This window comes from Pleurodeles waltl, chromosome 8 (genome assembly GCF_031143425.1).
Source record: "Pleurodeles waltl isolate 20211129_DDA chromosome 8, aPleWal1.hap1.20221129, whole genome shotgun sequence".
Lineage (NCBI taxonomy): Eukaryota > Metazoa > Chordata > Amphibia > Caudata > Salamandridae > Pleurodeles > Pleurodeles waltl.
In genome coordinates, this window is record NC_090447.1 from 2665045 (window position 1) to 2684037 (window position 18993).

The following is an 18993-nucleotide window of genomic DNA, read 5'->3' on the forward strand; positions in this document are numbered from 1 at the left end:
AAATGGGTTATTGGTAGGGCAGGTAGGTACCTACACCTAGCAACAAGCCACTAACCTCCACATAGGTACAGTTAGGTCTCAGTAAATTAATCCCAGCTCTACCCTTGGTAGCTTGGCATCGAGCATCAAGGCTTAACTTAGGAGACAAAGTGTAAAGCATTCAAATATCACAAAACAGTAATTAAATAAAACACAAGAAACAGTTTAAAAATCCAAAACCAATTTATAAAAATAGCTTATATTTTTATCTTTAAAATGACACAAAAACGATTAAAATCGGTTCAGGGGAACCGGAGATATGAATTTTTAAAGTATTATTATTTTCTAGCGCTTAGAAACAAAAAGCGCCAATCGGGTCATCTGGTTGCACCAGGACCGGGGCAAAGTCAAACTTTCAGGCCGACCGCGATGGAGCCCTGCTCGGCTACAACTCGCGGGAGGCCTCGGTTAAAAAGTTACCTTCTGACTTAGTCTCTTTTTTGATGTTTTTCTTCCCCGGGACGAACCTGCCAGTTGAATCCGACCTCCTGGAGCCCTTGTCCGGATACGCAAAGTCGGTTTCCTCGGTGGTGATTTTTACCTTCGGACTTAAGTCGTTTTTTCGAGATGAAAATCCTTCGACCGGGGTAAACCTGGATCTTGATCCGACGTCCATGGAGCCCTTCTCGGATACGATGGCTGGGAGGTCCCGGTCAACTTTTTACGTTCGGACTTAGGGCCTGATTATAACCTTGGCAGACGGCGGAGGCCGTTCGCCAAGGTTCCGCCGCCAAATGACCGCACCGCGGTCACAAGACCGCGGCGGCCATTCTAACATTTCCTCTGGGCCGGTGGGCGCTCTCCAAAAGAGCACCCGCCGGCCCAGAGGAAATGCCCCTGCAACGAGGACGCCGGCTCAGAATTGAGCCGGCGTAGTTGCAGGGGTGCGACGGGTGCAGTTTGCACCCGTCACGTATTTCATTGTCTGCATGGCAGACACTGAAATACTTTGCGGGGCCCTCTTACGGGGGCCCCTGCCGTGCCCATGCCATTGGCATGGGCACGGCAGGGGCCCCCAGGGGCCCCGCGGCACCCCCTACCGCCATCCTGTTCATGGCGGGTTTCCCGCCATGAACAGGATGGCGGTAGGGGCTGTCAGAATCCTTATGGCGGCGGAGCGCGCTCCGCCGCCATGAAGGATTCCCCCGAGCAGCGGTAAGTCGGCGGGAGCCCGCCGACTTGCCGCTTCTGACCGCGGCTGAACCGCCGCGGTCAGAATGCTCGTGGGAGCACCGCCAGCCTGTTGGCGGTGCTCCCGTGGTCGGTGGCTTGGCCGCCAGGGTCAGAATGACCCCCTTAGTCTCTTTTTTGGATGTTTTTCTTTACCGGGATGAACCACGAAGTCAGGCCGGGTCGCGGTTGAGGCAAGCCGGCTAGAATTTCCGCGTCGGGTCGGTCCCTCTCTGGAGCTTTTTTCCAAAAATTCTCAAATCTTTTCCAAACTTCTGGGGCTTCACCCAGATGTTCTTTTAAGGTTCTTTTGGGGTCCACAGCTCACCCCAAGGGTCCAGAAGTTCTGTGATGGTCCTTGGGGGGTGCGGACTTCAACTCCCAGAATGCACCTGGCGCAAACTCCTTTTTGGCCACTGGACAGTGGTCAGCTGGTCGCTTTCTCCAGGAGTTGGTGCAGGGGACTCTGGTTAGCAATTTTTCACCTGTAGCAAACAGGGAGTCCCTCCTTGAACCAGTTGAAGCCAGGCAAAGTCCTTCTTGTGGTGAAGCCCAAGTGTGCAGCAGGTGCAGTCCTTCTGAGTGCAGGTTCCAGGTGCAGGCCAGGGGTCCAGCAGGGCAGTCCTTCTTCTCCTTTAGTTCCTTTCTTGTTGAAATCTGGTAGGGATCTGAGGTGTGGGTGCAGGTCTGCCAGTTTTATCCTTGCTCCTGGGTGAAAAGCAGGGGGGCCCTGGTTCTCCAATCAGGGACAGGGTCGTCCCCCTGTGATGACCACTTCCTGGGAAGTGTGGCAAAAATCCATCCCAGAAGGCAACAGTCTCTAAAAATCCAACATGGATGAATCTGATTTTTGGAGGTTACATCTGGCTGAGCCCACCCACTGGTGTGGCTAAAAATCATAAACACACCCCTCTCCTGCCCTCTCCTAATCTAATCAAGGGGGCACCTAATTGTCTGGGGTTGCAGGATGTGGGGGTGTTGCTGGGTGCTGCAAATGTCCTTCTCTGCCTTTGAAGACCAGTTTGGCAGCCCTCCCCCTTCCTGCCTCACCATCTGCTGAGGGGAGATTCTCTCCCCCAAGCACATTCCTTTGTGTGAAGCCAGGCCACTTCACACCTAATCAAGGCAGCCTGGCAGAAGCTGCTGCAGGCTGGCCAATCAGAGCACAGCAGCAAAAACAATGCAGAGCTGAAATTGGCAACTTTTTAGGTAAAGTCTAAACTTTTTACCTGGACAAGTTATATTAAATCCAACAACTGGAAGTTGTGGGATTTATTACAACAATTAATTTGATACCAAATTCTTGGTATGTAACATTTAAGGAGACTTTAAAATTTAAAATAAAGTCTGCCCATTCTAGCCTATGAAGGCCATTTACTTCAATGAGGGAAAAACGAATTTGGCTGTTTTTACCTCACCAGGGCTTATAAATCTATTTTTATAAAGTCCCTGCTTATAGTTACATGGCACCCAGCCCTAGGGGCACATAGGGCACACCTTAGGGGTGACTTATATGTAAAAATAAGGTAGTTTAAGACTTTGGAAGTACCTTTAATTCCAAAGTCGAATTTGCATATAACTTTAATTTAAAAGCAGCCAGCAAGGCAGGCTTGCTTTTAAAATGACACTGGGCACCTCAGCAGTGCACCTAGGTGTGCACCACCTATGCTGTGGTCCCTAAACCTACATGCCCTACCATATACTAGGGACTTATAGGTAGGTTAACTTAGCCAATTATAATTAGCCTAATTTGCATATCCATTTTACACAGAGCACAGGCCCTGGGACTGGTTAGAAGTACCCAGGGCACCATCAGAGTCAGGAAAACACCAGCATAAAGTGGAAAATGGGGGCAAAAAGTTATGGGGCCTCTGCAATCAGCCCTGTTTTCTCACAAGGTTTAACACACCTAGCTCTCTTTTAGGTTAGAGATTTGGTACATGACATTAGGGTTTTAGGACATATTACATATCTCATGTCACTTCATGTCATTGCAAGATGGTGGGGGTCTTTGTATTAATGACTCTTGTCTTTACCATTCTGTTTCTTGCATTATCCGTTATCCTTATCATTGCAGCCCATGCCACTTATCGCAGATTGCAGTTTTTTTAAATAAAACCTATTGAAACCTTACTGCATCTTCTTGATTGCCTGTGTTTGATCGAGACATGTAAATTTGAGAAAGGGGTAATCTCCGTTTAACCACGACAGTCCCTGAGATGTCACACTCTTGAGTCCATGCGTAACGGCTGCCACAAATCACCTTTTACTGTTTGGGTTTTGGTGAGGTGCTGCTTGTGAGCCGGGAGGGTTGGGACGACAGTTGCGACTTGTTGTGGGATTAGCATAGTCGCCTACAAACATAAGTACTGTCATCCTTAAACCAGCAGTCTTGCCTAGAGCAAGAGTCAAACTACGACAGGGGCATGGGCAGTCAGTACTCAGTGTTGTCCTGGGTACGGGCAGTCAGTGTTGTCCGGGCAGTCAGTGTTGTCCGGGGCATGGCCAGTCAGTGCTCTGTGTTCTCTGGTGCATGGACAGTCAGTGCTCAGTGTTCTCTGGGGCATGGGCAGTCAGTGCTCGATGTTCTCTGGGGCATGGGCAGGCAGTGCTCAGTGTTCTCTGGAGAATGGGTAGTCAGTACTCAGTGTTGTCCGGGGTACGGGCAGTCAGTGGTCAGTGTTGTCTGGAGCATGGCCAGTCAGTGCTCCTTGTTCTCTGTTGCATAGACAGTCAGTGCTCAGTGTTCTCTGGGGCCTGCGAAGTCAGTGCTCAATGTTCTCTGAGGCATGGGCAGTCAGTACTCAGTGTTCTCTGGAGAATGGGCAGTCAGTACTCAGTGTTGTCCGAGGTACGGGCAGTCAGTGGTCAGTGTTGTCCGGGGCATGGCCAGTCAGTGCTCCGTGTTCTCTGTTGCATGGAAAGTCAGTGCTCAGTGTTCTCTGGGGCCTGGGCAGTCAGTGCTTAGTGTTCTCTGGGGCCTGGGCAGTCAGTGCTCGATGTTCTCTGAGGCATGGGCAGTCAGTACTCAGTGTTCTCTGGAGAATGGGCAGACAGTGCTCAGTGTTCGCTGCAGAATGGGCTGTCCACATAAGGTAAATGGGACAGTACAGATGACGTTATGCACATGTGACAACGCTGGTGACATGGACGCGAAGGATGGTGCTAAGGATGTGACACACATGGGATGGTTGTGATTACGTAAGATAAATGGGACGGAGCTGATGGCATGAGATAAATGGGACGGAGCTGATGGCATGAGATAAATGGGACCGTGCTGATGGCATGAGATAAATGGGACAGTGCTGATGGCATGAGATAAATGGGACAGTGCTGATGGCATGAGATAAATAGGACAGAGCTGATGACATGAGATGAATGGGACAGTGCTGATGGCATGAGATAAATAGGACAGAGCAGATGACATGACAAGAGACAGTGCTGGTGACATGAGGCACAAGGGACAGTGCTGGTGACATGAGGTACAAGAGACAGTGCTGATTGCATCGCACATAGGACAGTGCTGATGACATGAGGTACAAGGGACAGTGCTGATGACATGAGGCACAAGGGACAGTGCTAATGACATGAGGCACAGTGCTAATGACATGAGGCACAAGGGACAGTGCTGGTGACATGAGGTACAAGGGACAGTGCTGGTGACATGAGGTACAAAGGACAGCGCTGGTGACATGAGCTACAAGGGACAGTGCTGGTGACATGAGGTACAGGGGACGGCGCTGGTGACATGAGGTACAAGGGACGGCGCTAGTGACATGAGGTACAAGGGACAGTGCTGGTGACATGAGGTACAGGGGACAGTGCTGGTGAGATGAGGTATAAGGGACGGTGCTGATGACATGAGGTACAAGGGACAGTGCTGGTGACATGAGGTACAGGGGACGGAGCTGGTGACACGAGGTACAGGGGACAGTGCTGGTGACATGAGGTACAAGGGACGGTGCTGATGACATGAGGTACAAGGGACGGAGCTGGTGACATGAGGTACAGGGGACGGCGCTGGTGACACGAGGTACAGGGGACGGCGCTGGTGACATGAGGTACAGGGGACAGTGCTGGTGACATGAGGTACAAGGGACAGTGCTGGTGACATGAGGTACAGGAGACAGTGCTGGTGACATGAGGTACAGGGGACGCCGCTGGAGACAGTTACAAGGGACGGCGCTGGTGACATGAGGTACAAGGGACGGCGCTGGTGACATGAGGTACAAGGGACAGTGCTGATGACATGAGGTACAAGGGACAGCTCTGGTGACATGAGGTACAAAGGACGGTGCTGGTGACATGAGGTACAAGGGACGGTGCTGGTGACGAGGTACAAGAGACGGCGCTGGTGACATGAGGTACAAGGGACGGCGCTGGTGACATGAGGTACAGGGGACAGTGCTGGTGACATGAGGTACAGGGGACAGTGCTGGTGACATGAGGTACAAGGGACGGCGCTGGTGACATGAGGTACAAGGGACACTGCTGACGACATGAGGTACAAGGGACGGTGCTGGTGACATGAGGTACAAGGGACGGCGCTGGTGACATGAGGTACAAGGGACGGTGCTGGTGACATGAGGTACAAGGGACGGTGCTGGTGACATGAGGTACAGGGGACGGCGCTGGTGACATGAGGTACAGGGGACGGTGCTGGTGACATGAGGTACAAGGGACAGTGCTGGTGACATGAGGTACAGGAGACAGTGCTGGTGACATGAGGTACAGGGGACGCCGCTGGTGACAGGTACAAGGGACGGCGCTGGTGACAGGTACAAGGGACGGCGCTGGTGACATGAGGTACAAGGGACAGTGCAGATGACATGAGGTACAAGGGACAGTTCTGGTGACATGAGGTACAAGGGACGGTGCTGGTGATATGAGGTACAAGGGACGGTGCTGGTGACGAGGTATAAGAGACGGCGCTGGTGACATGAGGTACAGGGGACAGTGATGGTGACATGAGGTACAAGGGACGGCGCTGGTGACATGAGGTACAAGGGACGGCGCTGGTGACATGAGGTACAAGGGACACTGCTGACAACATGAGGTACAAGGGACGGTGCTGGTGACATGAGGTACAAGGGACGGCGCTGGTGACATGAGGTACAAGGGACAGTGCTGGTGACATGAGGTACAGGGGACAGCACTGGTAACATGAGGTACAAGGGACAGTGCTGATGACATGAGGTACAAGGGACAGTGCTGGTGACATGAGGTACAGGGGGCAGTGCTGGTGACATGAGGTACAAGGGACAGTGCTGACAACATGAGGTACAAGGGACGGTGCTGGTGACATGAGGTACAAGGGACGGCGCTGGTGACATGAGGTACAGGGGACAGCGCTGGTAACATTAGGTACAAGGGACAGTGCTGATGACATGAGGTACAAGGGACAGTGCTGGTGACATGAGGTACAAGGGACTGCGCTGGTGACATGAGGTACAGGGGACAGTGCTGGTGACATGAGGTACAAGGGACGGCGCTGGTGACATGAGATACAAGGGGCACTGCTGACAACATGAGGTACAAGGGACGGTGCTGGTGACATGAGGTAGAAGGGACGGCGCTGGTGACATGAGGTACAAGGGACAGCACTGGTAACATGAGGTACAAGGGACAGTGCTGATGACATGAGGTACAAGGGACAGTGCTGGTGACATGAGGTACAGGGGACAGTGCTGGTGACATGAGGTACAAGGGATGGCGCTGGTGACATGAGGTACAGGGGACAGTGCTGGTGACATGAGGTACATGGGACAGTGCTGGTGACATGAGGTACAGGGGACGGCGCTGGTGACATGAGGTACAAGGGACGGCGCTGGTGACATGAGGTACAAGGAACAGTGCTGATGACATGAGGTACAGGGGACAGTGCTGGTGACATGAGGTACAAGGGACGGCGCTGATGACATGAGGTACAGGGGACAGTGCTGGTGACATGAGGTACAGGAGACAGTGCTGGTGACATGAGGTACAAGGGACGGTGCTGATGACATGAGGTACAAGGGACGGTGCTGGTGACATGAGGTACAGGGGACAGTGCTGGTGACATGAGGTACAAGGGACGGTGCTGGTGACATGAGGTACAAGGGACGGTGCTGATGACATGAGGTACAAGGGACAGTGCTGATGACATGAGGTACAAGGGACAGTGCTGGTGACATGAGGTACAAGGGATGGTGCTGATGATATGAGGTACAAGGGACGGTGCTGGTGACATGAGGTACAGGGGACGGTGCTGGTGACATGAGGTACAAGGGACGGCGCTGGTGACATGAGGTACAAGGGTCAGTGCTGGTGACATGAGGTACAGGGGACAGCGCTGGTAACATGAGGTACAAGGGTCAGTGCGGGTGACATGAGGTACAAGGGTCAGTGTTGGTGACATGTGGTACAAGGGACAGTGCTGATGACATGAGGTACAAGGGTCAGTGCTGGTGACATGAGGTACAAGGGTCAGTGCTGGTGACATGTGGTACAAGGGACAGTGCTGGTGACATGAGGTACAGGGGACAGCGCTGGTAACATGAGGTACAAGGGTCAGTGCTGGTGACATGAGGTACAAGGGTCAGTGTTGGTGAGGGCACTACAAAGGATAGTGCGGAGGACACCTCATCACAATGGACACAGGGCACTGTTGCTCCAGAAACAATTAGAACATGGGCGACTTCCTCACTCACCTCTGGTGGAGTTTGTTACAGGTACAAGGTCCGCGGAGTCCTGGCTGTCGCTGGTGTCCTCCTCATCTTCCTCGTCTGACCACCACTGCGCCTTAAAGTCTTGGGGACCACTAATAGGCGCCCCCTGCTGTTCTTCATAGTGCTGTGGGTTCTGTGGCTCCTGCTTAATCTGCAGGGGGGAGCCTACAACATCGTTGATCAAGAAGAAGTCTTCATGTCTTGAAGAATCCAGCCCTGGCCAACCAAAAAAGGGAAAACCATCTCAATTCAACCCGATGCATAGTACATTTGAAGGCAAGACTGCAGTACCCGCTCTCCGAGTCCTGGGGCAGTCAGCACATGGTGCCCACATGGTGCCATCCTGTTTCCCAGTGCCCTGTCTTACCCAAAGCCAGGAGAAGTCAGCACAAGGTGCCCACATGGTGCCATCCTGTTACGGCATACCCCATGGCACCCTAAGCCTGCGGCAGTCAGCAGTTAGTGCTGTCTTTTACCATCGGATGCCAGTCTCGAGGTGCCCTCCTGTTACTCAGTACTCTACCCTAAGCCTTGGGTAGTCAGCAAACGGTGACCACGAGGTGCCATCCTGTTACCCAGTACCCTGTGGTACCCTAAGCCTGGATCACTCAGCACAAGGTACCCACAAGGTGCCATCCTGTTACCCAGTACCCTGTGGTACCCTAAGCCTGGATCACTCAGCACAAGGTACCCACAAGGTGCCATCCTGTTACCCAGTGGCACTCTAAGCCTGGGACAGCCTGCACAAGGTGCCACCCTGTTACCCAGTACCCTTGTGGCACCCTAAACCTGGGCAGTCTGCAGTTAGTGCTGTCTTTTACCACTGGATGCCAATCATGAGGTGCCATCCTGTTACCCAGTACTCTGTGGCACCCTAAGCCTGGGGCAGTCAGCACAAGGTGAGATCTTGTTACCCAGTACCCTGTGGCACCCAGACACTTGGCAGTCAGCACAAGGTGACCACAAGGTGAAATCCTGTTACCCAGTACTCTGTGGCACCCTCAGCATGGGGCAGTCAGCACAAGGTGAGCACAAGTGCAATTATGTTACCAAGGACCCTGTGGTACCCTAAGCCTGGGGCGGTCAGCTGTTGGTGAGCACAAGCTGCCATCCTCTATCCAGTACCCTGTGGCACCCTAAGTCTGGGGCACTCAGCACTGGGTGCCATCCTGTTTCCATGGCACCCTAAGCCTAGGGCAGTCAGCACAAGGTGACCACAAGGTGCCATCCTGTTACCCAGTACCTTGTGGCACCCAAAGCCTGGGGCAGTTAGCAATAGGTGTCCACAAGGTGCCATCTTCTTACCAAGTACCTTGTGGCACCCTAAATATGGGCAGTCAGCTGCCTGTGAGCACAAGCTGCTATCCTCTGTCCAGTACCGTGTGGCACCCTAAGCCTGGGGCACTCAGCACAAGGTGACCACAAGATGCCATCCTGTTACCCAGAAATCTGTGGCACCTTCAGCCTGGGGCGATCAGCACAAGGTGACCACAAGGTGCCATTATGTTACCCAGTACCCTGTGATACCCAAAGCCTGGGGCAGTGTAGGAGGATGGCCTGGTTTGTAGTGGGTACCTTGGGTACTTACACCAGGTCCATATATCCCTTGCTAGTGAATGTAGTATTGTTCTAGCAGCTTAGGCTGATAGAGGTATCTATAGCAGAGCAGCATAGGCTGAACTAGGAGACATGCAAAGCTCCTGCAATACCACTTATAGTTACACAGTACTTATACACAAGTAAAGACAATACTCAGTGTTACCAAAAATAAAGGTATTTATTTGGGTGACACAAGGCCAAAAATATCTTAGAGGCAATACTCCTTCTGGAGGTAAGTATTATACATAATATATACACTAGACACCAACATAAGGTAAGTAATTAGACATAGGATAGTGCAAACAATAGGAAATGCTATAGAATGCAATGGGAGAAAATAGTTCTAGGGGCAACACAAACCATATACTAAGAAAGTGGAATGCGAACCACGAATTCCCCCCTAGACAAGTGTAGTGTGTGCAGAACCGCTGGGAGAGTAGGAAAACCACAAAGGTGAGTAAAGTATCCCACCCCAGAGCCCAGAAAAGCAGGAGTAAAGTACTGCAAGTTTCCTTAGGACACACTACACCTCGTAATATGGATTATTGCAGTAACCAACCAAGTCTGCAAAGAACAAATGCTAGATTCCTGGACCTGAAGACCTGCAAAGGAAGGGGACCAAGTCCAGAAGTCAAAAGAAGTTCCAGGAAGGACAGGAGCCCCTGCCAACTCAGAAGAGGGTGCAAAAGAATAGTCGCCGGTTGGATGAAGACTGCAGAAATGCACCCTAGGAAGATGCCAGCGGGTTCCTGTGTGATGCAAAAGATGTCCCACGATGTGAAGATGGATGCAGATGTGATTTTGTGTTGGAAGTCGCCAACAAGCCTTGGTTATGACAAATGTGCGTTTTGCATCAAAATGGCGCTGGCTGGACCCAGGAGGGCCCTGGGGCCTCAACTCTGTGAGGAGGAAGAGGGGGCTCTCACCACTTTAGAGAGCCCTCAGGATGCCAGGCAGCACCCACAGGAGTCCCAGGACACAGGGACAAAGGAGGTGCAAATCGCAGTTGGTGCAGCACTGCAAAGAAGGGTCCCAAGCCGCCGGAGAACAACTCAGCGAGTTGAGCATTGCAGGATAGAGTGCTAGGGATCTGGGCCAGGCTGTGCACAAAGGGATTTTGCAAATAGTGCACAGAGGCCTCAGGAGGTGAAGAAGATGCGGTTCACAGGGGTACTGTCGCTCTCAGGGAAGGCAAGATCTTACCTCCTCCAAATTGTGTCAGCAGGACCTCAGGACAGTCTGTCCTGATGGGGTCCTCCCTCTGTGTTCCAAGGAGCACGCTCATTGCTGTGAAAGGAGTCCAAGGGTATTGGTCGTCGTCTTGGAAGGTGCCTGCGTGAGCAGGGGAATGACTCAGTTACCCCACGGGCGATTTCTTCGGTCCTTCTAGTGCAGGATGAAGACAGGGAGTCCTCAAAGCGTGCACAAAGTGGAAACTGTTGCAGCTGCTGACTGGAGCTGAAGTTGCAGAAGAAAAGTATCCCTTGAGGATACTTTGTTGCTGTTACTACGGTTCCTGGAGCAGGCAGCGGTTGATCCGAGATCAGAGGATGAAGTAGTGGTTGCAGAGGATTCCTGATGGAAACTTGCAAGCAGAATCTGAAGAGAACCCAGAGGAGAGACCCTAAATAGCCCTGAGAGGGGGATTGGCTACCTTATCATGTAAGGACTTATCAGGAGGGGGCTCTGACGTCACCTGCTAGCACTGGCCACTCAGAGGCCTCCAAAGCCTCCCCACACCTTGTAAAGCAAGATGGCTAAAGTCTGGAACACACTGGAGGAGCTTTGGGCACCACCCCTGGGGTGGTGATGGACAGGGGAGTGGTCACTACCCTTTGCTTTGTCCAGTTTCGTGACAGAGAAGGGGACAAGGGGTCCCTGAACAGGTGTAGACTGGCTTATGCAAGGAGGGCACCATCTGTGCCCTTCAAAGCATTTCTAGAGGCTGGGGGAGGCTACCCCTCCCCAGCCTGTAACACCTATTTCCAAAGGGAGAGGGTGTAACACCCTGCTCTCAGAGGAAATGGTTTGTTCTGCCTTCCTGGGACTGAGCTGCTCAGACCCCAGGAGGGCAGAACCCTGTCTGTGAGGCGGCAGCAGCTGTAGCTGCAGTGCAAGCCTCAGAGAGCTGGTTTGGCAGTACTGGGGATCCATAGTGGAGCCCCCAGGATGCATGGGATTGGCTCCCCAATACCAGATTTGGAAAGGGGGAACAATTCCATGATCTTAGACACCTTACATGGCCATATTCGGAGTTACCATTGTGAAGCTACATTTAGGTATTGACCTATATGTAGTGCACACGTGTAATGGCGTCCCCGCACTCACAAAGTCCCGGGAAATGACCCTGAACTATGAGGGTGCACCTTTGCTAGTGCAAGTGTGCCCTCACACTTAGTAACTTTGCACCTAACCTTCAGCAAGTGAACGTTAGACATATAGGTGACTTATAAGTTACTTAAGTGCAGTGAAATAGTGTGTGCACTATTTCGGGCAGGCTGCCATGGATGGCCTGTGGAAGGGTTTGTCTGAGCTCCTTCTGGGTGGCAAAAGAAATGCTGCAGCCCATAAGGAGCTCCTGGTACCCCAATGCCCTGGGTACCTAGGTACCATTTACTAGGAACTTATAAGGGGGGTCCAGTGTGCCAATTGAAATTGGTAAATGAAGTCACTAGCCTGCAGTGATAAATTTAAAAGCAGAGAGCATAAGCACTGAGGTTCTGGTTAGCAGAGCCTCAGTGACACAGTCAAGCACTACTGCCAACACACACATTAGGCCACAAACTATGAGCACTGGGGTCCTGGCTAGCAGGATTCCAGTGAGACAGCAAAACACAAAGACATATAGGTTTTTATCTATGAGCACTGGGGTCCTGGCCAGCAGGATCCCAGTGACGCATTAAAAACACACTGACACATACACACACAGGAACAGGCCAAAAGTGGGGGTAACCATGCTAGAAAGAGGCTACTTTATCACAGGCAGTCAGCACAAGATGTCCACAAGGTGCCATCTTGATACCTAGGACTCTGTGGCACACTAAGCCTGGGGCATGGAGCACAAGGTGCCCACAAGGTGCTATCCTCTTACCCAGTACCCTGTGGCACCCTAAGTCTGGAGCAGCCAGCACTAGGTGTCCACAAGGTGCCATTGTGTTACCTAGGATTCTGTGGCACCCTAAGCCTAGGGCAGTCAGCACAAGGTGACCACAAGGTGCCATCCTGTTACCCAGTACCTTGTGCTACCCAAAATCTGGGGCAGAAGACGCATTACAGAACACCAGGGCTTGGTTCACCCTCCACAGAGATGACACCAGGGCTTGCATCAGCATCCACAGGATGCCACACTGCAGAACCTGAGGGCTTGTTTCAGGCTCCATAGGAAGACAACAGGGCTGGCACCAGCATCCACAGGATGACGCACTGCAGAACCTGAGGGCTTGTTTCAGCCTCCATAGGAAGACGCTAGGGCTTGCATCAGCATCCACAGGATGCCACACTGCAAGACCCCAGGGCTTGTTTCAGGCTCCATAGGAAGACACCGGGGCTTGCATCAGCATCCACAGAATGACGCACTGCAAGACATAAGGGCTTGTTTCAGGCTCCATAGGAAGACACCAGGGCTTGCACCAGCATCCACAGGATGATACTTTGCAAGACCCCATGGCTTGTTTCAGGCTCCATAGGAAGACACCAGGGTATGCACCAGAATCCACACAATGACACACTGCAAGGCCCCAGGGCTTGGCTCAGGCTCCATAGGAAGACAACTGGGCTTGCACCAGCATCCACAGAATGAGGCACTGCAAGATCCAACAGCTTGTTTCAGGCTCCATAGGAAGACACCAGGACTTGCACCAGCATCCAAAGGATGACGCACTGCAAGATCGCAGGGCTTGTTTCAGACTCCAAAGGAAGACACCGGGGCGTGCACCAGCATCCACAGGATGACGCACTGCAAGACCCCACGGCTTGGCTCAGGCTCCCTAGGAAGACACCAGGGCTTGCACCAGCATCAACAGGATGATACACTGCAAGACCCCAGGGCTTGGCTCAGGCTCCATAGAAAGACACCAGGGCTTGGCTCAGGCTGCATAGGAAGACACCAGGGCTTGGGTAAGGCTCCATAGGAAGACACCAGGGCTTGCATTAGCATCCACAGAATGACGCACTGCAAGACCCCACGGCTTGGCTCAGGCTCCATAGGAAGACACCAGCTTGCACCAACATCCACAGGATGACGCACTGCAAGACCCCAGGGCTTGGCTCAGGCTCTTTAGGAAGACACCGGGGCTTGCACCAGCATCCACAGAATGACGCACTGCAAGACCCCACGGCTTGGCTCAGGCTCCTTAGGAAGACGCCAGGGCTTGAAACAGCATCAACAGGATGATACATTGCAAGACCCCAGGGCTTGGCTAAGGCTCCTTAGGAAGACACCAGGGCTTGCATCAGCATCCACAGAATGACGCACTGCAAGACCCCACGGCTTGGCTCAGGCTCCATAGGAAGACACCAGGGCTTGGCTAAGGCTCCATAGAAAGACACCAGGGCTTGCATCAGCATCCACAGTATGACACACTGCAAGACCCCAGGACTTGGCTTAGGCTCCATAGGAAGACACCCGCTTGCATCAGCATCCATAGGATGACGCACTGCAAGACCCCAGGGCTTGGCTCAGGCTCCATAGGAAGACACCAGCATGCACCAGCATCCACAGGATGACGTACTGCAAGACCCCAGGGCTTGGCTAAGGCTCCATAGGAAGACACCAGGGCTTGCATCAGCATCCACAGAATGACGCACTGCAAGCCCAGGGCTTGGCTCAGGCTCCATAGGAAGACACCCGCTTGCACCAGCATCCACAGGATGACGCACTGCAAGACCCAAGTGCTTGGCTAAGGCTCCATAGGAAGACACCAGTGCTTGCATCAGCATCCACAGAATGACACACTGGAAGACCCCAGGGCTTTGCTCAGGCTCCATAGGAAGACACCCGCTTGCACCAGCATCCACAGGATGACGCACTGCAAGACCCAAGTGCTTGGCTAAGGTTCCATAGGAAGACACCAGTGCTTGCATCAGCATCCACAGAATGATGCACTGCAAGACCCCAGGGCTTGGCTCAGGCTCCATAGGAAGACACCAGGGCTTGCCTCAGCATCCACAGAATGACGCACTGCAAGACACCAGGGCTTGGCTCAGACTCCATAGGAAGACACCAGCTTGCACCAGCATCCACAGGATTACGCACTGCAAGACCCCAGGGCTTGGCTAAGGCTCCATAGGAAAACACCAGGGCTTGCATCAGCATCCACAGAATGACGCACTGCAAGACCCCAGGGCTTGGCTCAGGCTCCATAGGAAGACACCAGCTTGCACCAGCATCCACAGGATGGTGCACTGCAAGACCCCAAAGCTTGGCTAAGGCTCCATAGGAAGACACCAGGGCTTGCATCAGCATCCACAGGATGACGTACTGCAAGACCCTACGGCTTGTTTCAGGCTCCATAGGAAGACACCAGGGCTTGCATCAGCATCCACAGGATGATGCACTGCAAGACCCCAGGTCTTGTCTAAGGCTCCATAGGAAGACACCAGGGCTTACATCAGCATCCACAGGATGACACATTGCAGAACCTGAGGGCTTGTTTCAGACTCCATAGGAAGACACCAGGGCTTGCATCAGCATCCACAGAATGATGCACTGCAAGACCCCAGGGCTTGGCTCAGGCTCCATAGGAAGACACCAGCTTGCACCAACATCCACAGGATGACACACTGCAAGACCCCAGGGATTGGCTCAGGCTCCATAGGAAGACACCAGCTTGCACCAGCATCCACAGGATGACGCACTGTAAGACCCCAGGGCTTGGCTAAGGCTCCATAGGAAGACACCAGGGCTTGCATCAGCATCCACAGGATGACCACTGCAAGACCCCAGGGCTTGGCTCAGGCTCTTTAGGAAGACACCGGGGCTTGCACCAGCATCCACAGAATGACGCACTGCAAGACCCCACGGCTTGGCTCAGGCTCCCTAGGAAGACACCAGGGCTTGAACCAGCATCAACAGGATGATACATTGCAAGACCCCAGGGCTTGGCTAAGGCTCCATAGGAAGACACCAGGGCTTGCATCAGCATCCACAGAATGACCACTGCAAGACCCCACGGCTTGGCTCAGGCTCCATAGGAAGACACCAGGGCTTGGCTAAGGCTCCATAGAAAGACACCAGGGCTTGCATCAGCATCCACAGAATGACACACTGCAAGACCCCAGGGCTTGGCTTAGGCTCCATAGGAAGACACCCGCTTGCATCAGCATCCACAGGATGACGCACTGCAAGACCCCAGGGCTTGGCTCAGGCTCCATAGGAAGACACCAGGGCTTGCATCAGCATCCACAGGATGGCGTACTGCAAGACCCCAGGGCTTGGCTAAGGCTCCATAGGAAGACACCAGGGCTTGCATCAGCATCCACAGAATAACTCACTGCAAGCCCAGGGCTTGGCTCAGGCTCCATAGGAAGACACCCGCTTGCACCAGCATCCACAGGATGACGCACTGCAAGACCCAAGTGCTTGGCTAAGGCTCCATAGGAAGACACCAGGGCTTGCATCAGCATCCACAGAATGACACACTGGAAGACCCCAGGACTTGGCTCAGGCTCCATAGGAAGACACCAGCTTGTACCAGCATCCACAGGATGACGCACTGCAAGACCCCAGGGCTTGGCTCAGGCTCCATAGGAAGACACCAGGGCTTGCCTCAGCATCCACAGAATGACGCACTGCAAGACACCAGGGCTTGGCTCAGACTCCATAGGAAGACACCAGCTTGCACCAGCATCCACAGGATGACGCACTGCAAGACCCCAGGGCTTGGCTAAGGCTCCATAGGAAAACACCAGGGCTTGCATCAGCATCCACAGAATGACGCACTGCAAGACCCCAGGGCTTGGCTCAGGCTCCATAGGAAGACACCAGCTTGCACCAGCATCCACAGGATGGTGCACTGCAAGACGCCAAAGCTTGGCTAAGGCTCCATAGGAAGACACCAGGGCTTGCATCAGCATCCACAGGATGACGTACTGCAAGACCCTACGGCTTGTTTCAGGCTCCATAGGAAGACACCAGGGCTTGCATCAGCATCCACAGGATGATGCACTGCAAGACCCCAGGGCTTGGCTCAGGCTCCATAGGAAGACACCAGGGCTTGCATCAGCATCCACAGAATGATACACTGCAAGACCCCAGGGCTTGGCTCAGGCTCCATAGGAAGACACCAGGGCTTGCATCAGCATCCACAGGATGACGTACTGCAAGACCCTACGGCTTGTTTCAGGCTCCATAGGAAGACACCAGGGCTTGCATCAGCATCCACAGGATGATGCACTGCAAGACCCCAGGGCTTGGCTCAGGCTCCATAGGAAGACACCAGGGCATGCATCAGCATCCACAGAATGATGCACTGCAAGACCCCAGGGCTTGGCTCAGGCTCCATAGGAAGACACCAGGGCTTGCATCAGCATCCACAGGATGACGCACTGCAAGACCCCATGGTTTGGCTCAGGCTCCATAGGAAGACACCAGGGCTTGCATCAGCATCCACAAAATGACGCACTGCAAGACCCCACAGGTTGTTTCAGGTTCCATAGGAAGACACCAGGACTTGCACCAGCATCCACAGGATGATGCACTGCAGAACCTGAGGGCTTGTTTCAGGCTCCATAGGAAGACAACAGGGCTTGCACCAGCATCCACAGGATGACGCACTGCAGAACCTGAGGGCTTGTTTCAGGCTCCATAGCAAGACACCAGGGCTTGCACCAGCATCCGCAGGATGACGCACTGCAAGACCCCACAGCTTGTTTCAGGCTCCATAGGAAGACACCAGGGCTTGCATCAGCATCCACAGGATGATGCACTGCAAGACCCCAAGGCTTGGTCCGGAGTACATGGGATAGACACACTACAGGACCAAAGGTCTGGTTCATCCTCCATAGTGAGGGCATACTGTGGAACCGCAGGGCTTGGTTCACCTTCCACAGTTAAGACTGCATGCTTAGGTCACCCTCAAGAGGGAATACACATTGTGTGGCTCCAGTGTTTAACCATCCACAGGGAAGACAAACTGTGGAACCCGAGTGCTCGGTTCACTGTCCATTTCTTATTCTTGTAAATATTCATCCTCCTGGTCTTCTATCACTTCATCTTTGGGCTTCCAATGCCATCTCTATCCTCCCAGTTTCCTGTTAATTTGTTGTTTTACTCAGTATCTTTGTAACTGCCTTTCAGCTATGGGTGTCCTTCCAGTCCCTCCACCTAACACTTCCTGCTACTTCGTATCTTTCTTTCCTACTCTCGTTCCCATGCCCTTAACTTCTTGGGTGGAGCAAAGGTCTGGGGATGGCGACTGATCTCAGGGCAGTTCAGACCAGAGTGAGGTGCAAGTGCTGTCACCACTAGTGCAGACTGCACATGTCTGCTTGGGTTTTATCCACTCCCACCTCTGGCACCTCCTCTCCGCCCCAGCTGTGTGTTACAGGTTCCTGGTCTGCTCTCCTTCCTTTGCCAGGTTTCTTCCCCACCACCCCGGGTATGATGGGACACGGCTAGTCTCTACTGTATAGAGGTGGACGCCAATGACCCCTTCTACCCTCCCAGTTGGGTTTTATCCACTTCCATCTCTAGCACCGTCTCTCCTCCCCAGCTGTGTGTTAAAAGGTTCCTGGTCTCCTCTCCTTCCTTTGCCAGGTTTCTTCCCCACGACCCTGGATATGATGGGACAGGGCTAGTATCTGTGTAGAGGTGGACACCAATGACCCCGTCTGTCCACTGCCCTCCACCTCACTGCCCTTCAGGCTTCAGTGTATCAAGAATATAAAAATACTGGGTGCGTGGGACTGGTGGATTGCGGGCGGCTGTTGATCAGACACATGCCAGCTGTCCATTACCAGCTGCTCTGAAGTGCAGGGACGCTGTGCAGTCTCTTCTGTGTGTTGCACTATGTCTGTTTTCCGCAAGGACACAAGGCACGGGCGCTGCTTCCTCCTAGCACTGGCACTGCTTACACCTGGCACTGTCACTGCTTCCCCCTAACACTTGCACCTCTTACACAGGGCACTGGCGCCACTTATACCTGGCACTGGCACTGCTTCCACGTAGCACTGGAACTGCTTCCCCCTACCACTGGCACTTCTTACACAGGGCACTGGCACTGCTTCCACCTAGCACTGGCACCACTTCCCCCTAGCACTGGCACTGCTTCCCCGTACCACTGGTAATCCTTCCCCCTACCACTGGCACTCCCTCCTACCGCTGGCAATGCGCTCCCCTAGCACTGGCACTGCTTACACCTGCCACTGTCACTGCTTCCCCCTAACACTGGCACCTCTTACACAGGGCACTGGCACCACTTATACCTGGCACTGCTTCCCCCTAGCACTGGCACGGCTTCCTCCTACCACTGGCAATGCT

The 18993-nt window shown here is 53.2% G+C and overlaps 1 protein-coding gene across 1 annotated transcript in view; it reads right to left on the bottom strand.

The window, feature by feature from the left end:
• The window catches only part of LOC138249653 (zinc finger protein 850-like), a 438254-nt gene that overhangs the window by 280278 nt on the left and 138983 nt on the right, over positions 1-18993 (bottom strand). The window contains exon 3 of the mRNA XM_069203611.1: positions 7899-8132. Within this exon, the coding sequence (XP_069059712.1) occupies positions 7899-8132 (234 nt within the window). The remainder of the gene's footprint in view (positions 1-7898; positions 8133-18993) is intronic.